Below are 17053 nucleotides of genomic sequence, written 5' to 3'. Positions count from 1 at the left end.
TTTGGCCTCTCCGCTTACCAGAATAAACAACAAACAATGAAGATGTTTGACACAGAGAAAGAACAACAATCTCTTGATTGATATTCTTATTAGAAACAACCTTAGGAAGAAAACCAGCTTTGGTACGCAAAACCACCTTATCTGCATGGAAAATAAGATAAGGGGAATCACACTGTAAAGCAGATAGGTCAGAAACTCTTCGAGCCGAAGAGATAGCAACTAAGAACAAAACTTTCCAAGATAGAAGCTTAATATCTATGGAATGCATAGGTTCAAACGGAACCCCTTGAAGAACTCTAAGGACTAAGTTTAGGCTCCAAGGCGGAGCAACAGGCTTAAATACAAGCTTTATTCTGACCAAAGCCTGACTAAAAGTTTGAACGTCTGGAACATCTACCAGACGTTTGTGTAGTAGAATAGACAAAGCAGATATTTGTCCTTTTAGAGAACTAGCTGATAATCCCTTCTCCAAATCTTCTTTGAGAAAAGACAATATTCTAGGAATCCTAATCTTACTCCACGAGTAACCTTTGGATTCACACCAATAAAGATATTTGCGCCAAATCTTATGATAGATCTTCCTGGTGACAGGTTTTCTAGCCTGAATCAGGGTATCAATGACCGACTCAGAGAACCCACGCTTTGATAGAATTAGGCATTCAATCTCCAAGCAGTCAGACGCAGAGAAACTAGATTTGGATGCGAGAACGGACCTTGGATTAGAAGGTCCCGCCTCATTGGCAGGGTCCACGGTGGAACCGAGGACATGCCCACTAGGTCTGCATACCAAGTCCTGCGTGGCCACGCAGGTGCTATCAGAATCACTGAAGCTCTCTCCTGCTTGATTCTGGCAACCAGACGTGGGAGGAGAGAAAGCGGTGGAAATACGTAGGCCAGATTGAAGGACCAAGCTACTGCTAGCGCATTATCAGTACCGCCTTGGGATCCCGGGACCTGAAGGAAGTTTGGCATTCTGACGCAACGCCATCAGATCCTATTCTGGTGTGCCCCATTGCTGAATCAGCTGAGCAAATACCTCCGGATGGAGTTCCCACTCCCCCGGATGAAAAGTCTGACGACTTAGAAAATACGCCTTCCAGTTCTCTACTCCTGGAATGTGGATTGCTGAGAGATGGCAAGAGTGATACTCTGCCCATCGGATTATTTTGGTTACCTCCATCATTGCTAGAGAACTCCTTGTTCCTCCTTGATGATTGATATAAGCCAAATTCATCAGAAACCTGATGAATTTGGCTGCAGCAAGCTGAGGCCACGCCTGAAGTGCCTTGAATATCGCTCTCAGTTCTAGGATGTTTATCGGAAGAAGAGATTCCTCCCCGAGACCATAAGCTCTGTGCTTTCAGGGAGTTCCAGACTGCACCCCAGCCTAGCAGGCTGACATCTGTCGTTACAATGAGCCACTCTGGCCTGTGGAAGTACATTCCCCGAGACAGGTGGTCCTGAGACAACCACCAGAGAAGAGAATCTCTGGTCTCCTGGTCCAGATGCAGTTGAGGAGATAAATCTGCATAATCCCCATTCCACTGTTTGAGCATGCATAGTTGCAGTGGTCTGAGGTGTAGGCGGGCAAAAGGAACTATGTCCATTGTCGCTACCATGAGTCCGATTACCTCCATACACTGAGCCACAGATGGCCAAGGAATGGAATGAAAAGTTCGGCAAGTGGTTAAGAGTTTTGATTTTCTGATCTCCATCAGAAATATTTTCATTTCTACCGAATCTATCAGAGTCCCTAGAAAGAAAACTCTTGTAAGAGGGAAGAGAGAACTCTTTTTTTATGTTCACCTTCCACCCGTGAGATCTCAGAAAAGCCAACACAATGTCCGTGTGAGACTTGGCTAGCTGAAAAGTCGACGCCTGGCTTAAGATGTCGTCTAGATAAGGCGCCACTGCTGTGCCCCGAGGTCGTAGAACCGCCAGATGGGACCCTAGAACCTTTGTGAAAATTCTTGGAGCCGTGGCTAACCTGAAGGGAAGAGCGCAAACTGGTAATGCCCATCTAGAAAGGCAAATCTGAGAAATTGATGATGATTTCTGTGAATAGGGATGTGTAGATACGCATCCTTTAAGTCCACGGTAGTCATATATTGACCTTCCTGGATCAGAGGCAGAATAGTCAGAATGGTTTCCATCTTGAATGATGGAACTTTGAGGAACTTGTTTAGAATTTTGAGATCCAAGATTGGTCTGAAAGTTCCCTCTTTTTTGGAAACCACAAACAGGATTGAGTAGAACCCTAGCCCCTGTTTCTCTTTTGGGACTGGGCGGATCACCCCTATGGTAAGAAGATCTTCTACACAGCGTAAGAACGCCTCTCTCTTTGCCTGGTTTACAGACAATCGAGAAATATGAAATCTCCCCCTTGGAAGGGAGTCTTTGAATTCCAGAAGATATCCCTGGGACACAATTTCTAAAGCCCAGGGATCGTGAACATCTCTTGCCCAAGCCTGAGCGAAGAGAGAGAGTCTGCCCCCTACTAGATCCCATCCTGGATCGGGGGCTACCCCTTCATGCTGTCTTAGAGGCAGCTGCAGGCTTTTTGGCCTGTTTACCCTTGTTCCAAGCCTGGTTAGGTCTCCAGACTGACTTGGATTAAGCAAAATTCCCCTCTTGCTTTGTAGCAGAGGAAGCTGAAACGGAACCACTCTTGAAATTCCAAAAGGAACGAAAATTATTTTGTTTGATCTTCATCTTATTTGATCTATCCTAAGGAAGGGCATGACCTTTCCTTCCAGTGATGTCTGAAATAATCTAAATTTTTTCTAAACCCAGAGCTGTCCCGCTTTCCTTGTAAACCAGGCAGTTTAGATAAAACCTCTGTGAGGGTTGTATTCATAATTGTGGCCATGTCTAGTAAAGTAAAAGAATTTGACGCACTAGAGGTACTTGGCGTCACTTGTGCGGGCGTTACTGGTTGTGACACTTGGGGAGAGCTAGATGGCGAACCCTCATTTACTTCTGACTGAGAATCATCTATTGCTCTATTTTGCTAATATATGTTCTTTATAGTTTATAGACATATCAGTACAATTGGGACACATTCTAAGAGGGGGTTCCACGATGGCTTCCAAACATATTAAACAAGGATTATCCTTGGTGTCAGACATGTTAAACAGGCTAGTAATGTAACAAGCAAGCTTGGAAAACACTGTAATCAAAGTAAAAAAACACTTAGAAATAAAACGGTACTGTGCCTTTAAGAGAAAAAAAGCTGCACCAGTTCTGCAAAACAGTGTAAAAAAGCAGTAAACTTAACAAATTTTTTACAGTAGCATTATAAAGACTTAGTAACTTTGCACAGCTATGAAAATAAACAATTAACCCCTTAATGGCAAAAACGGATTGAAAAAACGTTGAACCCAGTAAAAAAGACTTTCAGCACCTTGCCACAGCTCTGCTGTGGCTCCTACTTGCCCTTCAGAACAATTTGTGGGGAAAAAAAAACTTCTTTAACAGCCCTCAAACACAGCAGGAAACTCAGGAGAAGCAGTGATATGTCTCAGAGGAATGGAAACTGCGCAACTGAGGCGCGAAAATAGGCCCCTCCCACCTCACTCGATGTTTTGAGGCCTATCTCTTAATTAACCATGTGAGTTACAAAACTCAAAACCAAGCCACAATGACCCCTTTCAGTCCCTTCAAAAAACGTTATAATTGCATCAATAAACAAAATGTTTTTTCTTAACAGTGTCACCAGTAACTAATGAGCCCTTCAAGCAAGCTGAAATTCCTATTAAAATGTCTGAATACAGCTTACCCTTCCCTCATGGGGATACTGCCAGCCTTTTCTAGAATTAACACAGTCTGACTAGAAAAGTATAGACTGAACATACCTCATATGCAGCTTAGCCTGCAAACTGTTCTCCCAACTGAAGTTTTCCAGTACTCTTCAGGCCTTGTGAGAACAGCAGTGGATCTTAGTTACAAATTTCTAAGATCATCATCCTCCTTGCAGAAATCTTCATCCCTTTTCTGCCAGAGAGTAAATAGTAAACACCGGTACCATTTAAAATAATAAACTTTTGCTTGAGAAATAAAAAACTAACGCCTAGATTTAGAGTTCTGCGGCCAAAGGGGTGCGTTAGCTACGCATGCTTTTTTCTGGCCGCACCTTTTAAATACCGCTGGTATTGAGAGTTCACAGAATGGCTGCGTTAGGCTCCAAAAAAGGAGCGTAGAGCATATTTAACGCAACTTCAAATCTCGATACCAGCGGTGCTTACGGACGCGGCCAGCTTCAAAAACGTGCTCGTGCACGATTCCCCCATAGAAAACAATGGGGCTGTTTGAGCTGAAAAAAAACCTAACACCTGCAAAAAAGCCGTGTTCAGCTCCTAACGCAGCCCCATTGTTTGCTATGGGGAAACACTTCCTACGTCTGCACCTAACACTCTAACATGTACCCCGAGTCTAAACACCCCTAACCTTACACTTATTAACCCCTATTCTGCCGCCCCCGCAATCGCTGACCCCTGCATATTATTATTAACCCCTAATCTGCCGCTCCGTAAACCGCCGCTACTTACATTATCCCTATGTACCCCTAATCTGCTGCCCCTAACACCGCCGACCCCTATATTATATTTATTAACCCCTAATCTGCCCCCCACAACGTCGCCTCCACCTGCCTACACTTATTAACCCCTAATCTGCCGTCCGCACGCCGCCGCTACTATAATAAAGCTATTAACCCCTAATCCGCCTCACTCCCGCCTCAATAACCCTATAATAAATAGTATTAACCCCTAATCTGCCCTCCCTAACATCGCCGACACCTAACTTCAAGTATTAACCCCTAATCTGCCGATCGGAGCTCACCGCTACTCTAATAAATTTTTTAACCCCTAAAGCTAATTTTAACCCTAACACCCCCCTAAGTTAAATATAATTTTATTCTAACAAAATAAATTAACTCTTATTAAATAAATTATTCCTATTTAAATCTAAATACTTACCTGTAAAATAAACCCTAAAATAGCTACAATATAAATTATAATTATATTATAGCTATTTTAGGATTTATATTTATTTTACAGGTAACTTTGTATTTATTTTAACTAGGTACAATAGCTATTAAATAGTTAAGAACTATTTAATAGCTAAAATAGTTAAAATAATTACAAAATTACCTGTAAAAAAAATCCTAACCTAAATTACAATTAAACCTAACACTACACTATCAATAAATTAATTAAATAAAATACCAACAATTATCTACAATTAAACCTAACACTACACTATCAATAAATTATTTAAATAAAATATCAACAAATAAATACAATGAAATAAACTAACTAAAGTACAAAAAATAAAAAAGAACTAAGTTACAAAAAATAAAAAAATATTTACAAACATTAGAAAAATATTACAACAATTTTAAACTAATTACACCTACTCTAAGCCCCCTAATAAAATAACAAAGCCCCCCAAAATAAAAAAATACCCTACCCTATTCTAAATTAAAAAAGTTCAAAGCTCTTTTACCTTACCAGCCCTGAACAGGGCCCTTTGCGGGGCATGCCCCAAAGAATTCAGCTCTTTTGCCTGTAAAAAAAAACACATACAATACCCCCCCCCCAACATTACAACCCACCACCCACATACCCCTAATCTAACCCAAACCCACCTTAAATAAACCTAACACTAAGCCCCTGAAGATCTTCCTACCTTATCTTCACCATACCAGGTTCACTGATCGGTCCTCGGAAGTGTTTATCCAAGCCCAAGCGGCGGCTGAAGAAATCCATCATCGGGCTGAAGTCGGAAGTCCATCATCGGGATGAAGTCTTCTATCAAGCCGCATCTTCAATCTTCTTTCTTCTGGAGCGGAGCGGAGCCATCTTCTTCCAAGCCGACGCGGAACATCCTCTTCAACCGACGCCTACTCGCCGAATGACGGTTCCTTTAAATGACGTCATCCAAGATGGCGTCCCTCGAATTCCGATTGGCTGATAGGATTCCAATCGGAATTAAGGTAGGAATATTCTGATTGGCTGATGGAATCAGCCAATCAGAATCAAGTTCAATCCGATTGGCTGATCCAATCAGCCAATCAGATTGAGCTCGCATTCTATTGGCTGATCGGGACAGCCAATAGAATGCGGTGTTAGTGTACTTTAGAGCACAGTAGTTAAGAGCTTTATAAACCGGCGTTAGCCCAGAAAGCTCTTAACTACTGACTTTTTTCTGCGGCTGGAATTTTGTCGTTAGATTTATAACGGTCACTTCAGCCACGACTCTAAATACCGGAGTTAGAAAGATCCCATTGAAAAGATAGGATACGCAATTGACGTAAGGGGATCTGCGGTATGGAAAAGTCGCGGCTGGAAAGTGAGCGTTAGACCCTTTAATGACTGACTCCAAATACCAGAGGGCGGTAAAAACCAGCGTTAGGAGCCTCTAACGCTGGTTTTGACGGCTACCGCCAAACTCTAAATCTAGGCCTAAAATTATAGTCACCACATAGCTCTTTGCCCTTCCTAGCAGTTAAAGGGACACTTTACCCAAAAAATGTCTTTCATGATTAAGGTAGAGAATACAATTTTAAACAACATTCCATTTTACTTCTATTATCTAATTTGCTTTATTCTTTAGATATCCTTTAATGAAGAAGTAGCAATGCACATGGTGAGCCAATCATAGGAGGCATATATGTTCAGCTACCAATCAACAGCTACTAAGCATATCTAGATATGATTTTCAGCAAAGAATATCAAACGAATAAAGCAAATTAGATATTAGAAGTAAATTAGAAAGTTGTTTATAATTCTATGCTCTCTCTAAATCATGGAAGAAAAAATTTGGGTTTCATGTCCCTTTAAGCAGGCAGAGAGAATGACTGGGGGTGGAGCTAAGGGGGGAGCTATATAGACAGCTCTGCTGTGGGTGCTCTCTCTGCCACATCCTGTAGGGAAGGAGAATATCCCACAAGTAAGGATGAATCCGTGGACTCGATACATCTTACAAGAGAAATGTATGCTTCCTGATAATTTAATTTCTTTCATGATGGTGAGAGTCCACGAGCCTAGCCCTTTATTTTTGTTCAGGTGGTGGCAGTACTGGTTTTGCACTTTTGCCCCACTTTTTATCTTTTCTGTTTTCTTCATCTACTTGGCTATATGTGTGACTGAGAATCATGGGAAGTGGGAGGGATTTAAAGCTCTGGTGTATTGGGTGTCTTTTGCCTCCTCCTAGTGTTCAGGTGGGGAATTCCCACACGTGAGGGCTCGTGAACTCCCCCCACCATGTAAGAAATTAAACTATTGGGTTGCATACAATTTAGTTTTTTGTGTTTCATGTCCCTATAACTGCTGATATATGCTATGAAATTAATGTTAAAACAAGTAGACTTGGGACTGATACATCGAGGTAGCACTCGTTAAGGACATTTGCCTAACGTTAATCAAGAAACATGGAAGGTAGTGTTTTTATTGGCCATATGACAGTAGTCACTTCCTTTTTCCACAATGGCCAATCATATTTAAGATGTAGCCTGTGTATACAGAACTAAGCACATAGGTATAAAGCTTTTATCTGTTACCAGTACCAATGTTTTAGAGTCCTACTCCACCCTTTGTCACCTGGTGGATGCTTCAGAAGCATTTTATTCTTTGCTTGATACAGTAGAATTACACAATTAACAAGTGCACAATGCAAAGGCAATGTAATAACACTGAGCTTCAAATAAGCAATAGTTTATTTTCTGACAAACGTATTTTTTCCCTATTTGTGATCCCCTGTATCTTGTGACAGCCATCAACCTATCACATACTAGTGTGTGTATATAAACTGTGAACTTCTGTCCATGCTCAGTAGGAGCTGGTGCCGCAAAGTGTGCAAATAAAATACTGTGCAAAATTTCATATTGGAAGTAAATTGAAAAGTCTCTTAAAGGGATAGGAAAGTCAAATGTAAACTTATGATTCAGATAGAACATTTTTTTCTCTTGGTATCAGTTGTTGAAAAAGAATATGCACATATCCTACACTAGTGGAAGCTAGCTGGTGATTGGTGCCTGCATACATTTGTCTCTTGTGATTGACTGACTAGATGTGTTCAGCTAGCTCCCAGTTGTGCATTGCTTCTCCTTCAGCAAAGGATATCAAGAGAATGAAGCAAATATAATAGAAGTAAATGGAAAGTAGTTTAAAATTGTATATTCTATCTAAATTCTGAAAGAAAAAATATTTTGGTTTCATGTCCCTTTAAAAATGCATGAGCTATCTGAATCATAAATCTTTATTTTTTGACTTTAGTGTCCTTTTAAGTATGAACTTAAACTGATCATTTATCACCCCCTTTTGTTTGTTTCTCTGTATCTTCCAAAGAGTCATTTTTATAAGAGATGTGCATTTGGGGGTTTCTTGAACCTCCGAATCTGGAAGAAGACGGACCTTATTCTCGTGGAACAAGAAGATGCTAAAATATGTACAAATCCAGATTTTAGTGTGTTGCTGTTGCACAAGAATGAATTCGCCAATGAAAATAGACAAAGGGCTGCCCTCTATTCCGCTTTCGGGGGTTCACAAAACCTCTGAATGCACATCTCTAATTTTTATGTATTATGTGGGTTTTTCTGAGAACTAGACCCTGAGAATATTTTGTATTAATGTAACGGAAGCTTAAAGGGGCAGTCTACAATAGAATTTTTATTGTTATAATAGATAATCCCTTTATTACCGACTTGCATTTAGTACTGTGTTGTGCTAAATCTTAAATAACTAATTGGGCGTGAGCACAATGTTATCTATATGGCCCACATGAACTAGTAGCCTCCTGTTGTGAAAAGCAAATTAAAAAAGCATGTGATTAAAAGGCTGTCAATAGAGCCTTTGAAACGGGCAGAAATTTAGAGGTTTAAATGTTATAAAGTATAATAATCTAACAATGCTGGTTGTGCAAAGCTGGGGAATGGGTAGTAAAGGCGTTATCTATGTTTTTAAACAAGAACAATTTTAGTGTAGACTGTCCCTTTAAAGTGATTGGAGATATTTAGATAATAAGGCCCTGTCTAGTGCAGTGATGACCAACTTCTTAACACATGGGATATGTGAATTAATATTTTAGAGGCTTTATGGGCAACAAATAAATGTATGGCCATTAAACACACTAATTAATAATTCCTACAAATTAAACACACTAATTATAATTCCTACAAATACCTGGGTACTTCCATCTGTAGTTGTCCCTTCCAGAGTGCCCTTTTGAGCTGTGGTCACATTGTTTGCCAACCCATCAGCAATTCCAAAAGCACACATCTTTAGTAGGGATGCACCGAAATTTCGGCCGCAGAAAGTTTCGGCCGAAAATAGCATTTTTGGCTATTTCGGTTTTCGGCTTTTTTGCCTGTTATTTTCGGTAAAATTATTGTGTAGCATGTTTCAAATTTGATGCTAGCCTAGAGCTGCTGTTTAAGTTTATTACTTGACTTACTGTTCTGCATATAATGAGTTTTCTAGGACTATACTTTATTTGGATAATTGGTAAAAAAAAAAAAAAAACTGTTAAATATGATTCTGTTACATAGAACTAAATGAAGAATACAGTATATTGATATTTATAATTGTTTTCAGTAAGGAAACATTTTGGCCAAAAATTGCATTTTTTTCTTTTTTTTTTTTTTTATTTCTTGGTAAAATTATTGTGTAGCATATTATTGTTTTAAGATATTTTGGTCCAATTTTAGTGTATTACTTTCAATAAAAGTGTGGGCTTTTTTATTGGCTCTAATTATGCAAAAAAAAACCTAAAAAAAATTAATTTGAAAAAGCACATTTTCGGTATCAGTTTCGGTTTTTGGCCAAGTGCATCCCGGATTTTCGGATTCGGTTTCGGTCCAGAATTTCCATTTCGGTGCATCACTAATCTTTAGTTTGTTTTCTTTCATAGGGACTATATAAACTAGTTCAAAGGGCCTCATGTGGCCCTTGAGACACCAGTCAGCCATGCCTGGTTTAATAGAAATGTATTTTTACTAAAAATGCATATGAAATCTTCTCATTTACATTCCATATTAGAAGAGATTATAATGATTCATGATAGCATTAATTTCATTGCCTATTTCCATAATTTTACTTATGTTGTCATTCAGCTCATTGTGTGAGTGGAAATTATTTTAACAGGCTCTCTTTATTTTACATATCTTTTTTTTTATTATTCTGATAATTAAATGTTACCTTTAACTCTAACGAGGTACTGTTCATTGGTTGAACTTTAATTCTTGGTTTGATTGCTTATTTTAATTACCTCGTTTACTTAAATGTACGTTGTATGCCTTAAATCATATTCTTTATTTTATTTTTTCCCCTATTTGTTAATTTGTGTATGTGTGCCATTGCTCATGTAACATCTAGTCTCATTGCATTTTAATATTGCTTTCTAATTCCTTTTGTTTTCTCCATTGCACCCATCATCTTTTTGTCTTGTTTTCCCATTTTAGAACAAGCTGACACTGATAATGAGCCTTCAGATTTTGGCACCCTTGTCATACCTGAGATTAGTGTCACAAGTGTATCTGGAGAGAGAACCGGTAATGGGGAAAAAGGCAGATCACTAACAGAGAATGATGCTCAGCATATTCAGGCAGTACAGGAACACTCCGCAGACCATAGAACTGAGGGCAAAGCTGTGGCCGAGCTCAGAAGGCAAAAATCTGTAAGGAAATTGCTGGAGGATGGAGTGACCTCAGCTGGCAGAATACAGTGTTAATAAATCATTGTTAGATGGCCTTCAAGGTACCTACAAGTGAAAGGGTCACACTGCATGGTTTAGCAGGCAAGGCTTAATCTCTTTTGATCTGAGGTTCTATGTGCATGTTATTATTCAAAAGAAACCAGGCTCAGCTGACTGCATGATTCTACTTCCTGCTTTTATTTTGCATGGACAAAAGTAGTGGCTGAGGAACTAAGGTTCTCATGTCGAATGCACCTACTTGTCTCCTAAAAAGCCCATTTACTCTTCTTTTATTAGGGTAAATAATATGTAACTGCAGCAACTTAGAAAGTTACATACTGAATATAGTTGACTAGATATAGTCTGAAACGGTGCAACTTGTGACCTTTCCATTTGTGTGTCCTTTCATAGAGAAATGCAGAGATTTGCAAATATAATCAATCCTACATTTTCTGTGATTTTTGCTTTTAATCTAGACATTAGCATTTCCTTATGTCTTGGTTTGTTGGTCTTCTAATATCATAATTGCACGAACAGCTTCTGGGTCTGTCCTCACAATCAATAGGTAGTTGGCATGGGTTTACGGATTTAGGTTCTTTGCACAAATGATTACATTCTTTTTTAATTATTGGTAAGTATAAGATTTAAAGGCTCATGATGATTTTGCTTGGTGTGCTATCTGTAGACAACTGTACATTTGACTTTTCATTGGGCTTCTTTTTACCATTTTGTTTTCTTTTTCACAGACACTGCAGATTTAGCCCTTCCGGAGGAGCTGACTGATATATCTGAAGTGGATGAAGGCTTTTGTTCCAGGGCTACATCTAACACAAGCCAGTCTGCTTTATCCCATAGCAGCAGTGGTGGATTAAGTAGACCATCTTTGGGAAAGACCCAGAAAAGATCAACTGGGGGCAGAAGTGGGGGTAAGGAAAGGGAACCAATCGGAGATTCTTGCCGTGATCATCTCAGCAGGAAGCAGAACCAGAGGGCCATGAGCGAGAACTTGGAGCTAGTATCTCTAAAGAGGTTAACTTTGACCACCAGCCAGTCACTTCCCAAACCTGGCAGTCATAGTTTGGCACGGACGGCCACTGCTGTATTCAGTAAATCCTTTGAACAAATGAGTGGTGCTCAAGCTGTGCGCAATCCTACGAGCACAAGCTCTGGTGCTACCGCAAGCAGCACTGAATCCAATAGATTTAGTGCATGTAGCTTGCAGGAGGAGAAATTGATTTATATTTCAGAGAGAACTGAGCTTGCAGTGCCTAGTAAGCATCAGCAAACTCACCAACGGTCCCCTAGTATATGTATAACTCTGTCTACAGACTAGACCTATAAAAAAAAAACAGCATTTTATTATTCATTTTTTAATACTTTTGGCTATACAGACATTAAATCTTTGATCAATAACAATCAATGTTTCTCTATGGTTATAAAGTTTTTATGAGTTAACAAAATTGAAGATCAATCTGTTTAGATGCATACATTTTTGTGTTTACTTCTTGTTCTGTGTTTGGGGTAATGGGAAAATAGGGATTATCGTGATGTTACTACTTGCCTTGGGACATCTGCAGTGCTTGCGGGACTGGGACATCAAACACCACTCACTGGCATATTGAAGATATGAGAAAACATATTCTGTCCCACAGTGTTCAATACCGATCCATGATGTATGTTATCTACCTTTGTGAAATCCTTTATTGAATGTTACCTTATAGGAAAAAATGGTTAGAATATCTGTTTCATTCTTATACAAGTAGGCTCTCATTGTTTCTGTTCATGCGCAGCTGGACAAGTAAATGGAATGGATAACCATGACCTACGTTATTTTTAGCAAAATGCAGCAGCTTGGTTTTCATGAAAGGAAAAAAAAAATCAAGAGGTGATGTGATCAGCTGTGCTGTAAAACGTTAATAGATGATCTGTGTTTTTGTTTACCCAGTTAACATTATAAATTTGCACAAATCTCATATCTAACATCAGCAGACAGCAATTCTTTAAGACTTAGTTTATATTAGTACAGAAACACTAACATTGCTAATTCTTTAACTGTACTTTTTATGGTAGATGATTACAGTGTAAGTAATGATCATTAAAACACTTTTTTGTCTATTTTTAGAGTGAGGGGAAAAAAACACATTAATATTTTTAGAGGGTTATTTTTTTTTATTTTCAAATGCTATTTCATGTTGCAGCGACAAAGAGTTTGGAAAGCATTTAGAAGGTTATACGTATATTGTAAGAACTGACTGCTGGATGTGTGTGTTTATTTTTAAATCCAATGGGGCCAGTTTATCAATGTCTGTTTGACATGATACGCTGTAGCGTATCATGTCCGACAGACATCGCTGAATGCACACGCTGCTTGTACAATGCCGCCCCCTGCAGATTTGCGGCCAGCAGGGGGTGTTAATCAGCCTGATCGTATAGGATTGGGCAGATTGCAGACCACAACCTCAGAGGCAGCAGACCAGTTATGGTGCAGCGGTCTTAAGACCGCTGCATCATAACTGCTGTTTCTGGCGAGCCTGTCAGCCCCATAATGTTTTGAGAAAAGTGTGCGTCTCTCTTGCGCTCTCTCGTGCGCCTCTCGTCACTCTCGCCTCTCTCAATATATATATATATATATATAAATAAACTATAAAATTTCCTTTAGGTGGAAAAAGTTTTATGCAACTCTTATTTCATAAATATAAGGGCCAAAACGGTTTAAAATAGTGGAATCCTGAAGAAAGGACCGTGAAATATATTTGTAAATCCTATACTGTGGTTGTACTAGTACAGTCAAGTTAATAAGTTCTTTGCAGAATTCAGTCCTTGTCTATAGTGTAAGCTTAAACCTAGCTTTGATCTGGAGTTTGGCTGCACTAATCCATCTACATTTTTAGATATTTGCATATCATTGAGCAACTGTGTACTTAGTCTTGTTAAATTGTTCAGTACAGTATAATATATTGACTCTTCATTAGTACACCTGAGAGCAGACTGTTTTTTGTGCTATAGTATAAACAGAAATAAGCCACAGATAACTAAAGCAGGAACTGTATAATAGGCCAGATAACACTGCATCAGTGCTTTTGAGAAATCACCTGAAACTTGCATGTTAATATATAAAAGTTCTAAATAAAATCTCTTCTGGTGTTGCAGTAAAATGTTAAATGGTGTTATCTGGGTATGGATTTCTGTTGTCCTTTTATTTTACAAGTGGCAGTGGCTTCCGATCCCAAGGGAATACCACTTTGAGATTAATGGAAAGCCTAATCTCGCTTACAGGGGCATTCCTGTATATGAATACATGCTTAGTTTTAGCGAAACTGGGACATTTTATTTTAAGCAAAATCAATTTCCATACTTTCTGCTAAAGTCGAGGTGCACACTTACATGCTGCTCCAAATAAGGATACAGACGGTGAACCAATCAGAATGAGTTATACATTATATATGCCACAATCATCAGCCTCATCTGGAGTGTGCTAGGGTGTTATGGGAGCTTTAACTGTTCAAACTGGTGGTAAGATAAACCATTTCCTTAGACTTTAATAAATACTTGTTTACACAGTTTACAACAGCATTGAAAAGTAAGCCTATCGGGCCGATTTATCAATGTCTGGCGGACATGATACAGTGTAGCGTATCATGTCTGCCAGATATCGCTGAATGCCAACAGCATAAGCTGTCGGCATTTAACATTGCACAAGCAATTCTAGTGAACTGCTTGTGCAATTCCGCCGCTAGGAGGGGGAGTCAATCAACCCGATCGTATGCGATCAGGCAGATTGATGTCCGCAGACGATTTAAGGAGCAGTGGTCTTAAGACCGCTGCGTCTTAACTCTTGTTTCGGAGACAGGTATTTAGTCCCATTCGGGCCGTGATAAATCGTCCCCTATGTGTTTATTTCCTTTGCAGAACTTAAACACATAATAAGAGAAGAGAAATTGTTTAAACATTAAATGTTCTATACACTGTAAAGTTTCTTTAAGCACTGTCCTTATCACTATTTTTCATAGCAATACATTTTAGGAAAACCTGTTCTACATCTGTAAAGTGCAGAAAAGCGATTGTCCATAAACTGAGGTCTATTTAGCACATCAGATATAATCATTTCAGGGTAATGCACATAGTCCTTGTGGGGAAAATAGTCGGCATATAACTTAAATTGCCCATGTGACAATGTCTTTTCTCTATTAAGGTTGAAGTGTTTTAGTTCTCTGTGAAGATTTCATATCTACCTCCTTCAGGAAAATGTGTATTTTCTGCATGGTGATTGTTTTATACTTCAGATATTGTCCGTCTGTGTTTAGAGTGTGTATTAGTAAATAAAGCCATGGCGGTCTAGTTTCGTACATTAACTTGCATTTACTTGCTAATTTGGGATATGAAAAGCCATATACTTTTTACATATTATAATTTACTTACCATTTACATTGATTAAGCTAATAAAAATGATATGCAATCTCATTTTTGTACGTACATTTCTACATACCTAATTTGTACATGGGGGGGAATGTTCTGGTAGTTAAATATATACTATAAATCATAACATACAAGATTTTTTGAGAGAGAAAAAAGTGTTAATGATATATTAAAAAATCTCTAAACTGAGTACAATGTTTTAATTGCACTGGAAGTGCCATAACTTTTGATAAAGGGAGTGAAAGTCAATAAAATTAATTTTTGGGAATTTTTTTATAATAGTTTTACTCTCTAGAATGATTTTTAACCTAGGAAACATTAATATGGTTGTCTGTCTGTACAGTAGATTGCTACTCTGTGTGTTTTTATCAATTTATTTTGACACAGGTTCCCAAAAATAGCCATTGTATAGTGATTAATGTTTGTGGCCTTCAGTAAGTCTTTGTGTGCAACCTCACTTGACTTTAGCGTTCATTTGTATGGTTATTTGTTGTATGCTCTTTAGAACATTTCTATTAAGTGCAAAGTAAATGTATATGTAGGTGGCTAATTTAAGCTCATTGTTAAGTTTCTACAATTTTGTTTTTGTAATGGAAGAATAATGGAACTTGGTCTGATTGTTGTAATAGTAAGTTACATGAAAGATCCCTGGCACTAGAATGTTTGGACGCTGTTCTAGTAATTAATGTAGGTTACCATACATGTGATGCTTTTATAGGCTAGGTAGGTGTTTTTTAGAGTGGGTTGCTTGTTAATATATTTTAATTGTATGTTTTGTTAATTGCATTTTTTTTTATTACATAAAATAAGACATTACGCTAATACAGAATTTGCTAGCAAAAAACGTACAGTTTAATTTTCATAATTCATAATCTCTCTGAATTTTGTTTGTTATAATTTGACATTAATTTTAAGCCGAAAGGTCCCACAACATGTCATTTCTTGTGTTCCTTTTTCCCTTGCTAGATAACGCACAATACATTGTTACACCGTACATTAATATTCCCCAAGCATCAGTACACACTGGTAATCTGCCCAGGATCTGCAAAATGAATTGGTTACAAATATGATGTTCTGTGTTAATAATTTCAGTATGTTATGTTCTTGTCATTTACTGTGTCCCAGTATTTGTGCTAGAAATTGAGATCAAAAGCCTCTTACATTACACAAATGTGCCATATAAATAGTTTATATTTGAAATTCACATGGTTTCCCTTTTATCTCTGATTTTGCGTTCTATGTTTACATATTTTATTGTAATAACATAGTAAGATATAAGATAGCAGTGTTTTATTTTTTGATTTCTTTTTTACATATACTGTTTTATCAGTACAGCACAATTATTTTAATGTTAAAATAAACCTTTTGCAACATTTTCATGTGTGATTTTTTTTTTTTTATATTCCCTTTGTTCAGACAGCTTCTCTATAATTGGAGTTCTATGTATTAACATTTCACACACAATTTTATACCTCATGTTTATTCTAAACTGACCAAGTAATACTATTTGAAAGCTTAGCTAATTATATAACTCAAATTACGTTGCATCTCCCTTTGACATGCATAGTTACACATATTTATTTACTTTATATATGTTTATTGCATTTTTATAAAGTGTATAGTGTGTGATCTACCATGACTAAGGATGTCTGTATTTAGATCCTGCAATGGTAGAGCAAAAGTTCCCCTTATCATTTACTCCATCATGTGAATATTTCTATTTTGTATATAAAGGGCTAGATTACAAGGGGAGCGATAAATAAACCAAGTGGCTGGTTATTGCTACCATTAGCTTGCGGTAGCAATTAGCACTTCTAAAATTAACCATAGATTAAATCTCTGGTTAATTTTATAAATGTGCCCCAAATGCCCCCAAAAAACAGTGTAGTGTATTTTATTAATTGTAGCATTTTTATTTTTTAATAAATTAACTGCTCTACGCAGT

General features: G+C 38.0%; 1 protein-coding gene across 3 annotated transcripts in view; it reads left to right on the top strand.

Annotated features, from left to right (window-relative positions):
• Nucleotides 1-16483, top strand: part of HYCC1 (hyccin PI4KA lipid kinase complex subunit 1) — a 436523-nt gene extending 420040 nt beyond the window's left edge. Inside the window, exons 11-12 of one of the 3 annotated variants that reach the window (XM_053714141.1) lie at nt 10460-10674; nt 11439-11602. In XM_053714141.1, coding sequence (XP_053570116.1) covers nt 10460-10674; nt 11439-11453 — 230 coding nt within the window. In that variant the 3' untranslated portion in view covers nt 11454-11602. Of the gene's footprint in view, nt 1-10459; nt 10755-11438 lie in introns of all 3 variants that reach the window. The other 2 variants (XM_053714140.1, XM_053714139.1) reach the window with 2 other exon arrangements.
• The last annotated feature ends 570 nt before the right edge of the window (nt 16484-17053 follow it).

The sequence above is a fragment of the Bombina bombina genome, chromosome 5, assembly GCF_027579735.1.
Source record: "Bombina bombina isolate aBomBom1 chromosome 5, aBomBom1.pri, whole genome shotgun sequence".
Lineage (NCBI taxonomy): Eukaryota > Metazoa > Chordata > Amphibia > Anura > Bombinatoridae > Bombina > Bombina bombina.
This window is presented reverse-complemented; position numbering and strand designations above follow the sequence as displayed.